At 44.6% G+C, this 22243-nt stretch overlaps 1 protein-coding gene across 2 annotated transcripts in view; it reads right to left on the minus strand.

The window, feature by feature from the left end:
• Positions 1–22243, minus strand: part of Ttll8 (tubulin tyrosine ligase like 8) — a 66843-nt gene that overhangs the window by 41023 nt on the left and 3577 nt on the right. For both annotated transcript variants that reach the window (XM_036208681.1, XM_036208680.1), the window contains 6 exons: positions 8694–8785; positions 5272–5395; positions 4657–4730; positions 3300–3428; positions 2914–3028; positions 2110–2238 (listed from right to left, as the gene is read on the minus strand). In XM_036208681.1, coding sequence (XP_036064574.1) covers positions 2110–2238; positions 2914–3028; positions 3300–3428; positions 4657–4730; positions 5272–5395; positions 8694–8785 — 663 coding nt within the window. The remainder of the gene's footprint in view (positions 1–2109; positions 2239–2913; positions 3029–3299; positions 3429–4656; positions 4731–5271; positions 5396–8693; positions 8786–22243) is intronic.

The following is a 22243-nucleotide window of genomic DNA, read 5'->3' on the forward strand; positions in this document are numbered from 1 at the left end:
AAGACTTAACATCTGTAGTAATTAAAACAGTACAGTGTTGCTGTAAGAATACAAAGATTATGGACTATGGAATAGAATGGAGCCCCTACCTAAAGAAGACACACACAGATCTTGTCAACTTGTACCTGAATACAAAGGAATAAAGCAATGCAGTAAAGATGTCCGCTCAACTAGTGGTGCTGGACACCTATGGGGGAAAAAAGTGAATGTAGTGATGGGCGGTGCTGGAAAAATGGCTTAGTGATTTAGGGCCAATATTGCTCTTGAAGAGGACCAGAGTTTGGCGACCAGAACCTGTGTCAGGAGACTCACAGGTGCCTGTAACTTCAGCTCCAGATCAGAGCAGCACTTCTAGCCTCTGTGGGCACCTGCATCCATGTACATGTACATTCACGCACGCACACATACATATACTTAAAAATAATAAAAATAAATCTTTAAAGAAAAATAACAAAGCAAAACCAAATCTAGATACAGATCTCAACTTCAAGAAAGTTCCAAAAGGATAATAAGTCTATCTGGAAGATGAGAAGCCACAAGACTCTAAAGATGAAAAACATAGAAGAAATGCCGGGGAATCTTGAGCTTTATGTTGTCTGCTTTAGACACAACACTGAAGGCTTGATCCACAAAGAGATCATTGGTAAGCTAACCACTAAAATTCTAAAACTGAAAGTGTCCGCTGTGTGAAAGTCATCGTCAGTGGAAAGAGGAAACAAGCCAAAGGCTGGGAGGTGACATTTGCACACATCCGATAAAGGAATGCTACCCAAAGTATACAAAGAACTCCTGAAACTTAGTAAGAAAACGGAGCAACCTAATTAAAAACAAACAAACAAATAGACAGACATACCACAAGAGAAGGTATACAGCTGGCAAAAGACATATGCAAAGATGCTTGACGTCATATGTCACTAGAGAACCACCAGTTTAAACAACAGTGTGGCAGTTGGCAGACCTAGCCAACGGTGAAAATCTAGAACACGGACACCTTGGGATTTGTACATGAATAGTCCTGGGAAAAGTGTGCTGAAGGCTGGTTGAGTTATTGCTGTAATAGCCAGGAGTCAACCTCCTTATCGTTTACTCAAATAAGTTGAAATTTTATGGCTGTGCAAACGTGTGCATAGAAGTCTGTAGCAGTTTGATTTGTGATAAGAGTCCATTAGTGAGTGGATGGATAAACAACCCGGCACATAGGAGCAGTGAATTGCCCAGTCCCAATCAGAAAGCAGCAAGCATGGAAGAAACTCCAGAGCCTGTTGCTAAGCGAAAGAAACCAGTGTCAACGGGTTGCAGACTGTGAGGTCCCCACTGTAGACATCCTGAAAAAGGAAGAACCGTGGAGGCAGGAAAAGGGGGCAGGAGTTGCAGGACTACCTCAGCCAAGCAGAAGCGGCCAGGGGCCCTTTGTTACATGTCTTGACTCTCCCCACCCTTGCAGTTCAGCTGTAACTAATATACATCACCCCACAAAAGCCTCCACTCATAGCCTGGAGGTGCCTTCCTCACAAATCTCTCTTTAAATACACCCTTCAAAAATTCGAACATGCCGAAGTTTACTTTCCAACATTTTTAACAATGTACCTCTGGCGTGGGGACACTGACAGTGGGGTATGCACAGGGGTGTCCCAGGGTGGATGGGAAACCAGTGTGCCTCTGCTCAATTTTGCCATTAGCCTGAAACTGTTCTAAAAACCAAATTGTATTAAAGCAGACAACAAAACCCTTAAACTCAGGTGACTGCCACATCACACAGAACTGCCACTACTGTGGCCCTCTTCCAGGGGCCATATGGAGGGTCACAGCAGTGACCATTGGCTAGGCACTGCACCTGGGGGACAGGATTTAGTCTGATCATGAAATAAGGGTGCCTGGTGCTGATATGTTGTACAAATAGGGTGACCGAGGTCTCAGCCTGCAGTCAAAACAGAAGACAAGGTGAGACTCAGAAAAACCAGAAGCATCAGTGTCTCTTCTCCGTGCCTGTTTGAACCATCAAGCAACAATGCCCGACCTGTCCATCAACCAGAGAGACTCTGCCTCACCAGCGAAAGACCTGTACTGTTGACCAGACACTCCACCCCATTAGGCACAAAAGCCGCCTACCTTTTGGGGGGCTGGGCTCTTCATTTTTGGCCTCTTCCTTCTTACTCTTGCCCTTGATTTTACAGTAGTTATTCTGGTGGCTGACTACCCATTTGAGGATGCTGGAAGCCACTGTGCGCCGAAAGTCATCTGGAAGGACACCAAGGCCTCGCTCCCACTGCCCACCCAGAGCAAAGAGGCAGCAGAGCATGCCACATGGGTCTCCCTGCCACCTTCAACAGGTGCCTCCACACTTTTCCCCAGCTGTTCACCCACCTGTCCACACCCAGTCCCGACAGCTCCTCCTCCTCCCAGCCACCGCTCTCCCCTTCTCCTCCCTTCTCTGTTGTTACTACCTCACAACCCCTCAGAGACCTGAGGGATATTCCCAGGAGTCCCCTTGCTACAGTGCTGGGACCCTTTGAGGTATCTAAGGGGTCTCTCTGGACCAGACCCATCTAGACCATCTAGAATGTAGCCCTCCTCTGCTGGAGGGGTCTTGCTTACACTCACCCAGCACATAAGCAGAGCAGCATAGCTGTGCGTTCTGCAGACCTAGGCTTGAGGTAAGCCCCGGCTCTAAGCAGCAGGGTGTCCACACAGAGATTGGAAGTCGGTGGTGATGCTCTGAGCCAGTGCTGCTGGAGGCCTCCTGTGCTCCCTCAGAGCCACTTAAGGTCTACAGCTTCTGTCAGCCTCAGGTGCCTCCTTCCACACTGCCAACATTGCCTATGTCTGGGCTGGCCCTTACTAAGTGGACCACAGAGTGTCATCATAGCCCTAGGGAAGTGTGGTGTGGTGCCTCAGACGCCGCTGGTCACTCACCCAAGAATTCCTGCTTCTCGGTCTCAGTGCAGAGGCCATAGCAACGTGGGAAGAAGGTGTTGGGGTTGGCCTGGACGTACCAAGGCAGGCTCCTCATGTTCAAACACAGTCCAATCTCCAGAGAGAATAGTGCGTTGGGAACCTCAGTGGGCAGCCTCACACAAAGTGAACTCCACTGGGGACCCATGGTTGACTTGACCCATGTTCCCTAGGAAAGGGACTTCCATGGCACTGAGAGTACCCAGAGAGGGAAGAACAGGGGTCCAGGTGGGCATATGGGACAGGAGGCAATGGGTGTTTTGGGGAGGAGCCCAAATCTGCACAGTCCTTCTGGTTCTCCCAGTTGGGGATGGCCCACCCACTAAGCCCCAGGCCCTCCCATCCACCTTGGTGGTAAACGACGCCGTCTTCCCATAGTGGTTCAGCATCTGGTCACAGGTCAGGCTGTGATAGTCCACAACGTCCCTCTTGATAGTCCAGAGGAGGTATGGCATCTCGTTCTTTACCAACCTGGACTGGCAAGAAGAGCCCTCTTATCAACATCCAGCATTCAGACATCTATTCCTTTGAGGTGCTGGGACACACAGCTGAGAGCTGAGGGGGCACAGAAGTGAGACTGTGCACTCATTATTATGGCTGAAGGTTCCATTTTCGCTGAGGTTCCATGGCTCCTGAGGGCTACACGTGTTGGGATGGGGGCAACCCCAACCACATGGGGTTTCTGCTGCCCAGAAGCCAGCTGCATTTTTCTCTACTTGGGGCTGAAGATGAACTTGAACTCTTCCCATCCTGGTATCTATGTGGGACTTAGAGATGTGCTATCCGCTGACTGGAGGTGGATGTGGTACTCTGGGACCCGGGAGTGTATTCCAGAGGAAGCTTGCTCCCAGAACCCCTAGGAAGCACCTTCTAGGAGGCAGCATCCTCCCACTTTACCGAGCAGGGGAAGGTCCCAGATTCTGGTACTCACAGTAGAATAAATTAGACTAAGTGTACAGCCAGCTATAAAAATGGAATTAGCGCCGGGCAATGGTGGAGCATGCCTTTAACCCAGCACTAGGGAGCCAGAGCCAGGAGGATCTCTGAATTTAAGGCCAGCCTGGTCTACAGAGTGAGATCCAGGACAGGCACCAAAACTGCACAGAGAAACCTTGTCTCGAAAACCAAAACAAACAAACAAACAAACAAAGGAATTAGCTCCATAAACCCAATATGCTTACTGACCACCTGTGAGCCAATTTTTTGCCAATCCTTTCTATCTATCTATCTATCTATCTATCTATCTATCTATCTATCTATCTATCTTAACACTGATCTATGAGCTCTCTCACACACAGATATTCTGGATCTCTGATCTTTTAAATTACATGTGTGGCAAAGACTTCCTCCCTGCAACTAACCTTCCTGTACTCTTTATAGGAGATATAGTAGAGCTTCGGAGGAGCCAGGCTAGGGGTGACAGGGGTACAGCTGCTGTATTACTGGAGACCCCATGTTCACTGGCAAGGCCCCTTCTGCCTCCAACCTGTAATGCATGCCCCCCCAACCACTCAGCACCTCATTGTCCACCGTCACACAGGTCATTGCTCGTGCTAGTCAGTGTGGGATGCAGAAGCTAGAGACAGGATACAGGAAAGCCAGATGTCCAATGTTCCCCTTCCAGAGTCTTACCCCACCCTTTATCTAGCATGCTCTGCCTTAGAAAGGCCATGGTATATCCCAATACCAGGCCACAGGGCCTACCATCACGTCATGGATATCATCTAATCTCTCCAAGGGTACTTCTTGATTTTCTTTGGTCTCTGCATTTTTATTATCTGCAAGCAAAGCACAGAGAGACATTGCTGCCACTGTATTCAAGTCCCTCACCAGTCTCCCTGTAGTGTTGGGGTCTCACTATGTATGGATGACCACTTGTCTACTAGAAACTCCCAGGAGAGGCTTCCCCTGGGGCAGCAGATAATCTTAGAGGGTTATGCTGTAGTGGTCACATATGCCCATTCCCTCCAGCATTCTGCGCGGCAGCCCACGTAGGCTGTGATAGGTCAGGATTGAGGGGGTGCTGCAGGATAAATGACCCTCAATAGATGCTATGGCATGAGTCTGGAGAGGACCAGCTTGAATTATGGGAACTTAAGGAATGGCCTTGATAGAGAAAGGAGCTGGAGGAAGAACAGCTACTATGGTAGGAGTGTGGCTGCCTGGCATGTGTGAGTTTGGGAGGGTGGTGGACATGTGAAGACAGATGCCAGTGAGTATGTGGAGTCTCCATACCTAGGATGGCAGACTTATGGGCCATATATACAAAACCCTACATGGGACAAGGCAAGTCTGATTCTCCACCCATGTGCCCTTTACCTTCGCCTTCAACATTCTGAAGAACTTTGGGCAAAAAATTAAACTTCTTCTCCACCCAGCCCTTTCTTCGCAGTGTGGCTCGGATGACAGGGTAGTGTCCGTAGATGGAGAAGATCTTCTTTTCCTAAAAACAGCAGTGTTTTAACTGAAGCACTCAGCAACGAGGGAATTGATTCAACCTGAGATGAGTTTCCAAAGGAGAACGGAATAGGCTACACCATGAGAAGACAGCACGCTTTGCCCAGAGAGCACAGGAATGTCACACAGCCATCAGAAGGGTGTGGGTGAGTGCTTGTGTGTACATGTGTGTGCACATGTTGGGGCTCCACAGTTGCTGTTTGTGTGTATTTATCGTTGGGTCAGGATTACAGAGGTAGTCATCTTTACACACTCAGGCACAAAAAGGAGGCCAAAACATAATCGAGAAAGCCAATACTTCCTGAGCAGCTGTCTTAGTGGCCCCCACTCAGGATTTCTGGACTTGGAATAAAGGTGGAATACACAACTATGCAATGCCTACAGGTCTAGAGAGTAACTGAGAGACTCCCCATGTGCCTCTCTTTTACACAGACAAGAGAGTCCTGGCTAGTTTCACGTCACCTTACACAAGCCAGAGTCATTTGGGAAGAGGAACCTCCATTGAGAAAATGCCCCCACCAGACTAGCCAGCCCATGGAGGTGTTTTCTTGATTGACAACAGATGTGGGAGGGTCCAGCCCACTGTAGGTCCTAGTGCTACCCTTTGGCAGGTGGCCCTGAGTTGTATAAGAAAGCAGGCTGAGCAAGCCATAAGAGCAAGCCAATGAGGAGTATGCCTCTTCTTCAGTACCTGCCTTCAGGTTCCTGCTTTGAGTTCCTGCCCTGACTTACCTACATGGTGGACTACAAAGCCTGTCATAAGAAGTAAATCCTTTCCTCTCCAAGTTGTTTTAGTCATGGTGTCTTATCAGAGCAAAAGAAACACTAGAGCAAGAGAGTGGGCCTCCTATTTGTAAGAGCTGTGGCTGCCTGAGGTAGAAATGGCAGAAAGGTAATGGGTAACTGAGGAGGGGCAGGTCCAGCTCAGAAGCTGCTGGAATCCTGAGTCATCACTTCGGAGATGGTTAGCTGCATGAGGATGAGCAGGTGGGTGGCAGCTAGTGGGAGAACTAAGCTGTACTACCTCAGTCTTCCTGGCAGAGGACAAGGTCAGGGAAGGAATTGCCATTGATAGGACTTGATCCTGACTTGTCCCCAACAGGCTCACGTGCTTGAGGCAAGGCCACCACATGGGGGTAGAGTGGGGAATGTGCCCTAAATGTGAGCTATCGATCACACAGTGAGCAGTTGTAAGAGAGTGAGCCAAGTCCCCACCTCCCTCTGGTCTCCTCTACCAAATGTGTTTTCCCTCCCACGTGCGTGCCTACGACGATGATGCCATCTGCCACTTACACGACTCAGCCAAACAGGTGGAGCCGCTCAAGCTCTGGCTTTTGGCCCTTAAAGCTGGTAGCAAATAAATTTCTTTTCCTAATAAAGCACGCAGCTGCGGGTATTTTATGTAGCCACAGAGAAGAAGCTGATATTCATGTGGGCACCCCAAGCCACCTGCTAGGTGAAGGCAGTGACGTGGCCGGTACTCAGTCACTAGCAGACTCAGGGATGAGCAGAGCCAGCTGGGGTCAGGCAGGAGGAGTGGCCCAGGGCCACTGGAGTCCTGCAGCAGATGTATAGACCCGATAGATCATGAATGCAGGACACGCTCCCTGGACTCTAACTAGTAAGGTGACAGGACATCAAACCTTGGCGTCATCCCACAGATGTGACAGGGTTTTGCAAATGTCATTGAGGTCCTAAATCAGTGACTCTGATGAACAAGCAGTCAATCTCTGGGGTGGGAGGTGGGGGCTAACAGAGACTTGAGGCTCAGAATGTCCCCCACTGATTGGCTGTAAAAACACCACAGGGGAGGGATTCTGCTGACTCTCCAAGAGCTGAGCCACTCTGGAAGTCAGCACAGCCAGCCTGAGATCTTGGTCAGGACACCAAGCTACTGTCAAAGCCCAGAATCTGTCACAGACACACAAACAGAGATAAGCTGAGCCCAGAGCCCATCACAAACAGAGATAATTCAGACCTTATCACAGAGACTCAAGATAGAAACACAAGCTGAGCCTAGACCCTGTCACACTGTAGTGCTGGGTTGGTTTTGTTGATAGGTATGTGTGTGTGTGTGTGTGTGTGTGTGTGTGTGTGTGTGTGTGTGTGTGCGCGCGCGCGCACTCTGCATCCCATATGGGTTAAAAGTAATTTTATTTATTTACTTTTCCCCAACATAGTATTTTATTGATCATTTGGGAATTTCACATAATACACCCCATTATACTCACTTCCCAGTCCTCCCAGGTCCGCCCCCACCCTTGTGACCTCCCCACCCCCAAGAAAAACAAGTCCGATTTGTGTTGTCCATATACTTACTGGAGCATGGTCAAACTTCCAGTGGCCAGCCCCTTAAAGGAAACTGAGTCCTTCCCCACCCCCCACCCCCCCACCCCCCACCAGAAACCATCAGTTGTGGAGAGCTACACTTCAGCATCCTTATCACAATTTTTAAGAGTTCTCTGGTGGCTTCCTGTCTAGGCTGTCGCTTTTTTAGGGGGCTGGGGGTGGGGTAGGGGTCATCACAGAAGTCTTTTATGTCCCTCTCTCTCAACCGTGAGTCTGTAGTCATTGATACCACTGCAAAAGTTGCTTCCTTGCCCATCATGTGACCTCTGGCATCAGCATGTGCCATGGACCTCATCATGGTCTCTGGTGGCAGCGCAGATCATAAACATCAACATGGCTTCTAGCAGGAGCACAGACTATGGGCATCAGCATGGCCTCCAGCTGCAGGACAGACCATGGACCTCAACATGGCCACCGGGCCACAGCATGGACCACAGATACCATCGTGGTCCTTGGTGGCAGCATTGACCACAGACATCAACATGGCCTCCAGTGGCAACATGGCCCACAGACATGGACGTGGCTTCAGGTGGCAGCTGTAGTGCTGTTTTCTATAGATAAGTTTGTGTTGTTAGGCAACACACCTAACCTTGTCCCACTGGAAGATCTGACCCTACCCAGGAGCATGTTCAGGAGATACCTGGAGCTAAGTCCTGGTACCTATAGGAGATATATGGGTCAGAGGGCCCCACCAAATTGCCTTTCAGTGGGAACATCATCTAAATGCCCACCACCCACACATGCCTGTCTAAGTTCACAGGGCACAAGAAGCTGGCAACAGGGGCTATACAAAAACTCAAAGTCAAAAGTGATATTGGCATCATCTCCATACGGGAGGAAGTCATCCAGTCAGGTCAATATAAAAATAAAATTTCAAAATAATTTCCCGTGGTTTTAAACACTACCCCCACTCATGAGTCCCAAAACCCATTTACCTTGATGGCTTTTTCTGTTAATTGTCTTGCTATTTTGTATCTGTCTAATTTGGGGGAAGAAGACAAATCTTGGGGAATTCCTTGTTTCAATTCTGCAAAAGAGAAACAGACATCAAGGCAAAGGAAAGGGCAGGTGGATCAGAACATCACTCCTCCAACCTGTCAGCGGACACACAGGGAGACCTCAACTCCACCTGCCTCTGCACACTCAGTGTCTGCCTGTCCTCCACTCTCCTCGAGTTCCATGGCCTCTGCCCACCCTGCCACCCCCTGTAGTTCCCAGCCTTCTATACCCTGGCTACCTTTTGAGAGTCTTTGGCCCACCCCCACCCCAAGTGCTCTCCCCGGCACCGCCTGCCCCAGGCCACTCTGGCATTGAATAGACTTTTTTGTTTATTTGTTGGATTTTTAGACAGAATCCCTCTCTATAGCCCTCCCTGGTTGTCCTGGAAGTCACTATGTAGGTCAGGCTGGCCTCAAAATCACACAAGGCAGAGAGGAGGGGCGGGGGTGGGGGGGGAGACTGAACCTGTGTTAGAGATTCTACAAAGCCAAATGACTGAACTTAGAGATATGGAGAGTTAAGAGTTAAAAAGTTGCAGACCAGAGCCTAATTATCTTGGGCTATTTTTAGTCCTTGGAATGCCATTTGTTGCCCACATGTATCTGACCTAACATCCTTGTGATTATCAAACCTTTTAAAATATGTTCTTAGCACACCACTAGCCTCCATCAATCCAAATCTAAAAATATCATCAGGTGTCATTTGAAACCTGTAGCAGGCTTCTCCCTGATTTGCTGTCTGTCATCTGCCTACCCATGGCCTGACGCCTCAATCTAGGACCGTCTTTGTCTTGTAACTAGTAATCTTTCATGCAACTGCTTCCACTGAGGATCAGGGGATTTGAGTTAAGCTAAATCTATATCCCAGTCCATGGTCACTCACATTTGGCTCCAGAATAAACTATCTCCTGTCCCTCTGAGGTAAGGGCTGTGTTTGATCCTGACAGAGGTGACTTTGGCAATAAACTTGAAATTTAGATAAAATAGCCACATCCCATGGCTCTGAGGTCAAGAGCACTGGCTGCTCTTCCAGAGGCCCTGAGTTCAATTCCAGCATCCACATGGTGGCTCACAACCATCTGTAATGAGATCTGGCACCCTCTTCTGACATGCAAGCATACGTGCAGGCAGAACACTGTATAGATAATAAATAAATAAATCTTAAAAAATAGTCAAATCCCTTGGAAAATACAAATAGAAGATAAAAAGAATACTCTAATATAAGAGTCAACAAATCTGAGTTTAAAACCTTCATATTAGAAACACTCCAAGCCTGATGCATCAAGGAAGGTTCCTTTCCATCTTTTATTATATAACTCTTGCCAAAAGGAGCAGCATGCCCACAACCTGCCATGTCTGTGGTACCTGAATCCTGCCTGGATAGGACAAGAAAATGAGACCACAGGCCTACTGTCCATAGATGACAAGATCAAACACAAGAGTTGAGCAAATTCTGGCTACATACAAAGGGGCCATGGCCACCAGGGAGCCTCCCATGGCTGGACTTGAAAGTCCACATGAAGAGAATGAAGAAAAACCACACTCTAGACAAAGGGACAGGGATACAGAAACAAAACAGAAAGATTGGTAATGAACATTAGCTTTCATTCAGGTTTAATAGATACAGTGGACCATTAATGAAATCCCAATAGCTAGATCTCCATAGGTATAAACCACTGTTAATAGGGGCCAGAGAGGTTCCTGAGGGGCTAAGAACGCTTGCTACTCATGGTGCTCAGTTTCAGCATACACTATCCAGTGGCTCTCAACAGCCAGTAACGCCAGTTCCATCCAGCACCCTCCGCTAGCCTCTGCCAATGGCATTCATGTGCACACATCCCCATGAAGACACCTAGACACATGCACATAACTGAAAAAGTTTAAAGAAAAGAATCATTACTAGAAATGAATTTCCATTCAGGCTTAAAGCTCTTGGCTGCATGGGAAACACAGAACCTGGCTCCAATCCTGGTGTTTTGGTTTCTCTTTTGGTTGCTTTTCCTGTTGCTATGATAAAATACCCCAACAAAAACAACTTAAGGGATGGAGGAAGGATTTATTTTGGTTCATACTTCCAGGGTACAATCCATCACGATGAGCTGAGCCTGTTACATGTGATGTCGAGCAGAGAGTGACAAATGCCCTATTTATCTACCTTTCTCCTTATTATACCAGGGGATGGCGCTGCCCACTATGAAGTTATGTCTTCCCACCTCAGTTAACCTAATCAAGACCCTCCCTCACAGGCATGTCCAGAGACTAACCCAGGCTACATAATTCCTCACAGTTGTGCCTGAAGACTTGCCTCCTAGGTGACACTAGATCACGTCAATCCAACAACCAATACCAATCATTAGTTTCCAGTTGTCATACTACTCCCAGCCGGAAAGGACAAGGTCACTCACTGGAGGAATGGGGTCAGGAGAGACTGACGACCAGTGATTTCAGGTATCTTGGGGGCATTTAGAGACCAGCATATAGACGACTGAGGAGTTGACGCAGTAGGCAAAGTGCCTGCCACACAGCATGAGGACTGGGGTTTGGATCACCACTATCCACGTAAAAAGCTGGGTGTGGTCATGCATGACTGTCAGTCTGATCATGAGGGATGGGGACAGGCAGGTTTGGAACTTGCTTGGTAGCTAATTGGCAGTCTAGCCAATCAGTGATGAGTCCTGGCCACAAAGATAAAAAGTGATTGACAGGTGCTCATGCTCATCTACCTTTCCTCCAATCCCAAGGATGAAGTGCTGAGTGATAGAAGGCACACAATACCACCCTCTGGCCTTACTGTGCATACACACACACACACACACTCACACACACATACACTCTTATACACCTACACACATGTACATGCAAATGTTCCAAAAGAATCTATATGCACACTGATAAAACTAATAAACAATTTCTTAAAAAAGATTGCCAGGCTGCAGCAGAAAGACACAGAGGCAGTGTGGAGACAGTAAATAACCCACTGGGGCATTGCAACGTGACACACATGCAGGCCCAGTACAAGTCCCTGGCTCAGACAGGGAGCCAGGCTGGTGAGGTAGTTCAGTGGGTAAAACCACCTGCTATGAATGCCTGGGAACTGGAGTTTCAACTTTGGAACCCACAGAAAGGTGTGTGCATGTCAATTTTTGTCAGCTTGACGCAAACTAGAGTCCCCTGGGAAAAGGGAACCCCACCTCCATCAGACTGGCCTGTAAGCAAGTCTGTGGGAGCATTTCCTTATAAGTGCTTTAAAAGAAAAATTATGTGTATGAATGTTTTGCCTGCATGTATGTCTATACATCATGGAGTGTGTGTGTGTGTGTGTGTGTGTGTGTGTGTGTGTGTGTGTGTGTGTGTGTGTGTGTGTGTGTAGTGCCAATAGAGGCCAGAAGATGGCTTTGAATCCCCCCCTGAAACTGGAGTTAAAAATAGTTGTTAGTTGCCAGGTAGGTGCTAGACATAAAGCCTGAGTTCTCTGGAAGAGAAAGCTATTACGCTCTCTACCTATGTACCCTGGCTTTTTCTTTTTTTCTTTTCTTTCTTTCTTCCTTTTTTTTTTTTTTTGAACTCACTATGTAGACCAGGCTGGCCTTAAACTCACAGAGATCTACCTGCCTCTGCCTCCCAAGCGCTGAGATTAAAGTATGTGCTACCACACACAGCTCATGTGATATTTTAAGTTAAGAATCTGGTTTCTGGTCATCTGGAGCTGAGGATGATTAACTATGATTAACAAAGAGACTGGCACCACTTAGGTGAAAACTTTCCTTTCCCGGGACCATCAATGAGGGTTGTTGGCTGGGGCTAAAAAAATCAGCTGTGACTAACAAGAGACCAGCATTGTTGAGGCAAAATCCGGGAAGACTTTACTCAGATTTACCACAAGGGCCAAAGTTGCAACTCAAGCTGGCAGCCGAACTGGGTAATGTGGAAGAGTTTCCACACGGTGTTAGTGTTGAAGGCATGAAGGGTCATGGAGAGCAGCTGAACCTAGGCACTGTGTGGCAGGGTTAGAGTCACCCTGGAGAGAGACCAGGAGAGGCCATAGGTAAGGCGTAGCCTTCGTCTCAGTGGAGAGCCCAGCATATTGGAGATACTAATACTGTGGGATGCCCGCTAAGGACAGCAAACAAGCAAGGATAATGTGAAAATGAGCATACCCAAGGCATCCAGCAAAGTCCAGTTGAAGCAACAGCTGTCCCCTGCAGACTCGGGGCATGTTCAAGGCCAAGAGGGACAGGTGACATACCATAATACCATGGGAAGGCAGTACATGGCCAAGCAGATCCAGATAGGAAGAAACCAACTGTGAAGTTATTTTGAGGGAAGCCAGGAAGATACAGATATATTCCAGGGTTTGATTTTTATTAAGGGATTTTTGTGAATTTTATTGAAGTGGAAAAATTATTAGGTTATGTCAAAATGTCCTTTTAGAGATAGTAAATATGTAGTTATAAATATTTATTTGGAAAACAATAATATATAATAATAATCATTACTAAATACAAAAGGAGATACTTTTGTAACATTAAAAAAATAGGCATAATGGGGCTGGAGAGATGGCTCAGTGGTTAGGAGCACTTACTGCTCTTCCAGAGAACCTGGGTTCAGTTCATTCCCAGCACCTACAAGGCTGCCCACAACCATTCATAACTACAGTTCCAGGAGATCTGATGCTCTCTGGCCTCAGTGTGCACTGCACACACATGGTGCACACACACACACACACACACACACACACATACACACACACACACAGGCAAAATACTCATACACAAAAAATTTAAAAAATAGGAATAGACAAATGCTACTCTCAGCATTAATCAAAAAAGCCCCTCTTGTCAGTGAATAGTGGCGAATGTAGACTCATGGCCGCTCAAAGGACACATAAGTGACAGTTGACTGCTTAGCCCTCAACAACATTTATGCCATCCCAAGGCTTCAGGAGCACTGTGGAAAAGATTTCGAAATGCCATCTTCTGGGCAAGACACAACCATCACAAATCCATGCCAGCTCAGGTTGTCAGAATTGGGCCTGTGAAAAGTCAGGGGCAGGTTCTGATGGCCCTACACCTTGTAGATGAACTATTGGCTGTGAGCAGATTCTGGGAGATGGTGAGTTATTTCCCTTAGTTGTCTACCCCTGGTGAGCCCACCAGACTCCAGCAAGTGACTTCAAATTGATGATCACATAAATGGCCCTGGTTGAACATAGGGGATCATAGAATAAACTTGGGAAAGGGACTCATAGTGGGCAGGAGGTAGATAGGGATGGAGATGAAGTAGTAATCAGAAAGCAATAAACTTAATAAAAATAATTTGTCAGGAAAACATAACAGTTATAAATGTATATGCATCTAATAATATAGCTTCAAAATAGAAACATGAGTTGAAAGAAGCAAAAACATAGCCATCCTGGGACATTTTAATCTACTTCTCTTGGGAAATGAAAGATGAAACCAATGAGCAGTATAATACAGCAATTTGGACGTGGTGATTGGCCACACAGACCTATATGATATACTTAGACACATGACCTGCACATAGAGGTCACAGGCTCAGCTCCAAGCACCAACACATTTAAAAGAATGTACGATCACGTAGATTGTGAAGGCTAATTTTGGTTTTGTTTGTTTGTTTGTTTTTTCGAGATGGGGTTCTCTGTGTAGCTTTGTGCCTTTCCTGGAACTCACTTGGTAGCCCAGGCTGGCCTCAAATTCACAGAGATCCACCTGGCTCTGCCTCCTGAGTGCTAGGATTAAAGGCGTGTGCCACCACCGCCTGGCTTGTGATGGCTAATTTTGATCATCAACCTGACTAGCTTGAGAGATGCCTCCATTTGTGAAGTACACTTCCGGGTGTCTGTGGTGGCAGTGTCTGGTCACTAGGGGTGTGTTTCTCGGGCTATATCTTGCCCAGAGATTCTTTCTCTGCCTCCTGACAAATACTCTCAACCATGACAGACCAGATCCCCTTAAACCTGGAGCCATAATAAGTCATTCCTCTGTTCAGTTGTCTTGTTAGACACTTGGTCACAGTGACAACAGAATACAGTGGGCTGTGTTCCTTACCAATGATCACATCCAACAGGAAGCATATAAAGACAAGTAGGAAAGTTTCTAAATGTCCCAGAATTAGTAGCACACTAAGGACAAATTAAATGTAAATTTGAAAAGAATATGCATTGCATTATAATAAAAATATGCCATCGCAAAGAATTTCAATGCTTTTAAAGCAGTAATAAGAGGAAAATCTGTAGGTTATCAAACGATGATTTCAGAAAAAAAAGAAAACACATTGAAGGTTGTCTTCATGCCAGCCCAAGAGGCTGGAAAGAAGACAGTGCCACTCAAGGCAGTCACAGAAAAGGAAATAATAGGTAAAAGCAAAATTCATTTAAGTGAACAATAGTCTAGAGAAAATTAACGCAAGCAGAAGATGGATACATGAAACAATTTTGGGGGGATTGGGGTTGTAGCTCAGTGGTCAGGCACTGAGTTAGAGCTCAATACTGAGGAGAATAAAAAGAAAAGGAAGGCCTCCCATGAATACAACCAAACATGGCATGTCAAGTTGCAGTAAGACTAAGTAAGAACTTCCCTTCCCTCGAATTAAGGTGCGACAAGGCAACCAAGTATGAGGAAAAGGATTCCCAGAGCAGGCAATGAAGGCAGAGACAGCCCCTACTCCCACTGTTATGAGTCCCACATGAGGACCAAGAAACACAACTGTAACATATGTGCAGAGGGCCCAGGTCAGTCCCACACAGGCTCCTTGGCTGTCAGTTCTGTCTGTGAGTCCCTATGAACCCAAGTTGGTTGATTCTGAATAGAAATGGAAGAGGAAAGGTTGAGAGTGTAGAGGGGAGGTGGTGGAGAGCAACTAGGTAGGAGGAGAGGAAGAGGGGAGAGAAACTGTGGAGGGGATGTAAAAAGTAATAAATAAATAGATAGATAGATAGATAGATAGATAGATAGATACCCCTCAACATCAAAGACATTACCTCAGAGTAAAGGGTTAGAAAAAGATTTTCCAAGCAAAGGGACCCAAGCAGCAAGCTGGTATAGCCATTCTAATATCTAACAAAATATCCTTCCAACCAAAATTAAGCAAAAATGATGGGGAAGGACACATCACACTCATGAAAGGAAAAATCTACTATGTTGTCTCAATTCTTAACATGTTCCAATGCAAGGGTACCCACATTTGTAAAAGAAATATTACCTAAAGCTTAAATCACTCATCAACACCCCGATCTCACCAATGGACAGGTCATCCAGACAGAAACTAAGCAGGGAAATAATGGAACTAACAGACATTATGACTCAAATGGACCTAACATATCTACAGAATATTTCACCCAAACAAAAAATAAGCCTTCTTCTCAGCACCTTGTGGAATCTTTTCCAAAACAGACCATATACTCATCCACAAAGCAAGTCTCAACAGATACAAGAAAATTGAAACAACCCCCTTATCTTACTAGACCACCACAGATTAAATTCAACAACAATAGAATCAACAGAAAGCCTACAAACTCATGGACACTGAACAACTCTCTATTGAATGACTACTGGGACAAGGAAGAGATAAAGAAATTAAAGACTTCCTAAATTCAATGAAAATGAATGCACAACATACCCAAACTACAGAACACAGTGAAAGTGGTACTAAGAGGAAAGTTGACTAAGTGCCTTCTTAAAGAAACTAGAGATCTCATACTAGCAACTTAAGAGCACACCTGAAAGTTCTAGAACAAAAAGAAGCAAACACTCAAGAGAAGGTGGCAGAAAATAATCTTGGGGCTGAAATCAATAAAATAGAAACAAAGAAAACAGTACAAATAATCAATGAAACAAAGAATTGGTTCTTTGAGAAAATCAATGAGATAGACAAACCCTTATTCAGACTAACTAAAAGGCAAAGAGAGAATATTCAAATTAGCAAAATCAGAAACAAAAAGGGGGACATAACAACAGACACTGAGGAAATCCAAAGAATCATTAGGTCATACTTCAAAAACCTGTACTCCACAAAATTGGAAAATCTAAATGAAATGGACAATTTTTTTGATAGATTCCACCTACCAAAGTTAAATCAAAATCAGGTAAACAATTAAAATAGACATATAACCCCTAAGGAAATAGAAGCAATTATTAAAAGTCTCCCAACCAAAAAAAAAAAAAAAAAAAAAAAAAAAAGGCAGGGCCAGATGTTTTTAGTGCAGAATTCTACCATACTTTAAAAGAAGGGCTAATACCGATACTTCTCAAATTATTTCACAAAATAGAAACAGAAGGAACATTGCCAAACTCATTCTATGAGGCCACAGTTGCTCTGATACCCAAATCACACAAAGACTCAACAAAGAAAGAGAATTACAGACCAATATCCCTCATGAACATTGATGCAAAAATACTCAGTAAAACACTTGCAAACTGAATCCAAGAACATATTAAAAAGATCATCCACTGTGATCAAGTGGGCTTCATTCCAGAGATGCAGGGATGGTTCAACATATGAAAAATCCATCAATGTAATCCAACATATAAATACTGAAAGAAAAAAAAAAACCACATGATCATCTCATGAGATGCTGAAAAAGCCTTTGGCAAAGTCCAACACCCTTCATGATAACAGTCTTGGAGAGATTAGTGATACAAAGGACATGCCTAAACATAATAAAGGCAATATACAGCAAGCCGATAGTCAATATCAAATTAAATGGAGAAAAACTCAAAGCAATTCCACTAAAATCAGGAAGAAGACAAGGTTGTCCACTCTCTCCATATCTATTCAATATAGATAGTACTCAAAGTTGTAGCTAAAGCAACAGGACAAGTAAAGGAGATCAAGGGGATACAAATGGAAAAGCAGATGTCAAAGTACCATTATTTGAAAATGATATAATAGTATACATATGCAACCCCAAAAATTCTACCAGGGAACGCCTTTAGTAAAGTGGCTAGATACAAGATTAACTAAAACAGAAAAAAAATCAGTAGCCCTCTTATATACAAACAGTAAATGGGCTGAGAAGGAAATCAGAGAAACAACACCCTTCACAAAGCTACAAATAATATAAAATACCTTGGTATAACTCTAACCAGGCAAGTGAAAGACTGTTTGACAAGAACTTCAAGTCTTTGAAGAAAGAACCTGAAGAAGATATAAGAAGATGGAAAGATCTCCCATGCTCATGGATCAGTAGGATTAACATAGTAAAAATGACAGTCTTATCAAAAGCAATTTACAGATTCAATGCAATTCTCATCACAATTCCAATATAATTCTTTACAGACCTTGAAAGAACAATGCTTAACTTCATGTGGAAGAACAAAAAACCCAGGACAGCTAAAACAATCCTGTACAACAGAAAAAACAACAACAACAACAACAACCCTCTGGAGGTATCATCATCCCTATTTCAAGCTCTACTATAGAGCTATAGTAATAAAAACTGCATTGTATTAGCATAAAAACAGACAGGTGGATCAATGGAATCAAATTGAAGACCCAGATGTAAATCCACAACCTATGGATGCCTGATTTTTGACAAAGAAGCCAAAATTATACAACGAGGAAAAAAGCATCTTCAACAAATAGTGCTAGTGTAACTGGATATTGGCATGTAGAAGAGCACAAACAGATCCATATCTATCACCCTACACAAAACTCAAGTCCAAGTAGACCAAAGACCTCAACATAAAACCAGATACACTAAACCTAACAGAAGAGAAAGTGCGGAATAGCCTTGAATGCATTGGCACAGAAGACAACTTGTTGAATAGAGTACCAATCTTGCAGACACTCGACAATTAATAAATGGGACCTCCTGAAACTGAAAAGTTTCTGTAAGGCAAAGGACGCTGTCAAAAGGACAAAACAGCAACCTACAGAATGGGAAAAGATCTCTACCAAACCCACATTAGACAGAGGACTAATATCCAAACCATATAAAGAACTCAAGAAACTAGAAATCAGGGTGGTGGTGGCACACACCTTTAATCCCGGTACTTGGGGAGGCAGAGGCAGGCTGATCTCTGTGAATTCAAGGCCAGCCTGGTCTACACAGAGAGTTCCAGGACAGGCTGTAAAGCTACAGAAAGAAACCCTGTCTCAAAAAAAAAGAAAGAGGGGTAGGGGATTTAGCTCAGTGGTAGAGTGCTTGCTTAGTAAGCGCAAGGCCCTGGATTTGATCCTCAGCTCAAAAGAGAGAGAGAGAGAGAGAGAGAGAGAGAGAGAGAGAGAGAGAAAGGGAAGAGAGAAAAGAAACTAGAAATCAACAAACCAAATAATCCAATTAAAAATGGGGTACATATCTAGACAGAGAATTCTCAACAGAGGAATCCCAAATGGCCAAGAAACACTTAAATGTTCAGTATCCTTAGCTGTCAGGGAAATGCAAATCAAAATGACTCTGAGATTCCATCTTACACCTGTCAGAATGGCTAAGATCAAAAACACAAGTGACAGCTAAGGCTAGCAAGGATGTGGAACAAGGGGAACACTCATCCACTGCTGGTGGGAGTGCAAACTTGTACAGCCACTTTAGAAGTCAATATGGCAGTTTCTTAAAAAATTGGGAATCAATCCACCTCAAGGTCCAGCTATACCACTCCTAGGCATATACCCAAAGGATACTCTGCCATACCACAAGAACACTTGATTTGCTCAACTATGTTCATAGTAGCTTTATTCATAATAGCCAGAACCTGAAAATAACCTAAATGTCCCTCAACCAAAAAATGAATAAAGAAATTGTGGTACATTTACACAATGGAATAGTACTCAGCTATTAAAAGAATGACGTCATTAAATTTTCAGGCATATTGGATGGAACTAGAAAAGATCATCCTCAGTGAGGTAACTCAGACCCAGAAAGACAAACATGGTATGTACTCACTTAAAAGTAGATATGAGCTGTAAAGTGTAACCATGCTACATGCAGAGAAGCTAAGTAACAAGGAGGGCTCAAGGGGGGAATGTATGAATCTCCCTGGGAAGGGGAAATAGATATCATAGGTAGAGAAGCGGATTGGAGGACAGGAACAGGAGGAACCAGGTAGAGGGAGGATGGATTGGGAGAGTACTGGGAGAGACAACTGGAAATGTGGGGCATCATGGGGACAAACTAGAAATCTAGTGCAATGGGAATTTCCAGGAATCTATGAAGGTGACCCTATGTAAGACTCCTAGCAATGAGGGATGCAAAGCCTGAACTGGCCATCTCCTATAACCAGGTGAGACTTTCAGTGGAAGGATTGGGACACCAAACCAGCCACATAACTCTCAACCTACAATTTTTCCTGCCTACAAAATGTGCTGCAGTATAGGTGGCATAGAAATTGTGGGAGTGGCCAACCAATGGCTGGTCTAGTTTAAGACCCATGCCACAAGAGGGAGCCTACCCCTGACACTTGCTTGAAGGACCAGTACTCAGAGGTTGGATATCCCAGAGACCTAGGATAGAACCAAACACAACTGGAAAACAAACAAACAAACAAACAAAAACAATGAAATGATTCCTAATGATATTCTGCCTAGCTCAATTGTCAACAGAGAGGCTTCATCCAGAAACTGATGGCAACAGATGCAGAGACCCACAGCCAAACATTAGGTGGACCTGGGGAAATCCCGTAGAAGATGGGGGGGAAGGGTTGTAGAAGCCAGAGGGGCCAAGGACACCACAAGAAAACCCACAGAAACAACTAACTTGGGCTCATAGGGGTTCACAGAGACTGAACCAACTACCAGGGAGCCTGTGTGGGACTGACCTAGATCCCCTGCATATAGGTTACAGTTGTGTAGCTTGGTCTTCTTGTGGGACTCCTAACAGTGGGAGCAGGGGCTGCCTCTGACTCTTTTACTGGGTTTTGGGATCCTTATCCTTTGGGAGCTGCCTTGTCCAGCCTTCAACTTGATATGCCATGTTTGGTTGATATCCTGCCCTTCTCTGAAAAGAAATGGAGGAGGAGTGGATGGGCAGGGCAGAGGAGAGGTGGGGTGGGCAGAGGAGAGGTGGGGGAGGGCAGAGGAGAGGTGGGGAGGGCAGAGGAGAGGGGAAACAGCCTTTGGGTTGTTAAAAAATTAATTTAAAAAAAGGAAGGAAAAGAAAAGAAAATTTAAACTGACAAACTTGTCTAGACAGGTTAAGAAGAAATACATAAAACACAAGTTAATAATATTAAAATGAAAAGGAGATATTGCCACTGACTGTGAATATTAAGGTATTAATAAGATTTTATTAGCATCTACATGCTAACACTTAGACAGCTCATATGAAATGAACTAACATAAATAGGAAATCTAGATCAGCTCATTTCCATTCAAGTTATTAATTCCATAATTAAAATATTATCCAAATGAAACTTGAGGTATAGATGGCATCACAAGTCAGTCTTTCCAAATACTTAAGGGGGAAATTTCATATAAACCATGAGGCTATACTGTTAACACCAAAACCTGACAAGGACATTACAGGGAAAGAATAGTGCACACTCTCATAGTGACAGACACAAGCCCTAACACCTTCAAAAATTAAATCCAGTGACAGGCAGAAAAAAAAAACAACCCACAATCAAATGGAGTTTATTCAGGAGTGTAAAGTTGGTTTAGTGCTTGAAAAGCTATTAGCACAATCCACCACATTAATATATAAAACTTGCCGGGCGGTGGTGGCACGCGCCTGTAATCCCAGCACTCGGGAGGCAGAGGCAGGCAGATCTCTGTGAGTTCGAGGCCAGCCTGGTCTACAGAGCGAGTTCCAGGACAGGCACCAAAGCTACACAGAGAAACCCTGTCTCGAAAGACAAAACAAAACAAAACAAACAAACAAACAAACAAACAAAAAAACTGTACCAGACTTTTTTCTTTTAGTCACCAACCAGCCCCCAAATCACAACATGGTGACTTATTGGTTATGAATGCCCAGCCTAGCTTAGGCTCCTTTCTAGTTCTTTTAACTTCAATTAACCTGTTTCTCTTTATCTACCTTTTACTTCGGAGCTTTTTTAACCTTTCTTTCTTCTGTAGCTCTTACTTTCACTGCTTCTCTGTGTCTGCCTGGCTTCTTGCCCCAGGTGTATTCCTTCTTCTCTCATTCTTCCCTTTCCTTCTGAGCCTAAATTTCTCCTTCTATTTATTCTCTCTGCCCACCAGCCCTACATCTCCTTTGTCCTCCTAGCTATTGGCCATTCAGCTCTTTATTAGACCAATCAGGTGCCTTAGGCAGGCAAGGTACAACAGATGCAACACATCTTTACATAATTAAATGCACATCTTTACATCATTATACAAATACAGTATAACCAAAAGTAACACACCTTTACACAGTTAAAGTAACAGTCTGCAGCATAAGCAAACATGACACATCTTCACCCAGTTAACATTCCACAACATAAAACAACTAATAAGATTAACACTATGATCTCAACAGATGCAGAAGAAAACACAACAGTTGGTAATTGTTTACTTAAAAGGATAGGCTG

This window comes from Onychomys torridus, chromosome 16 (genome assembly GCF_903995425.1).
Source record: "Onychomys torridus chromosome 16, mOncTor1.1, whole genome shotgun sequence".
NCBI classification, from domain to species: Eukaryota; Metazoa; Chordata; class Mammalia; order Rodentia; family Cricetidae; genus Onychomys; species Onychomys torridus.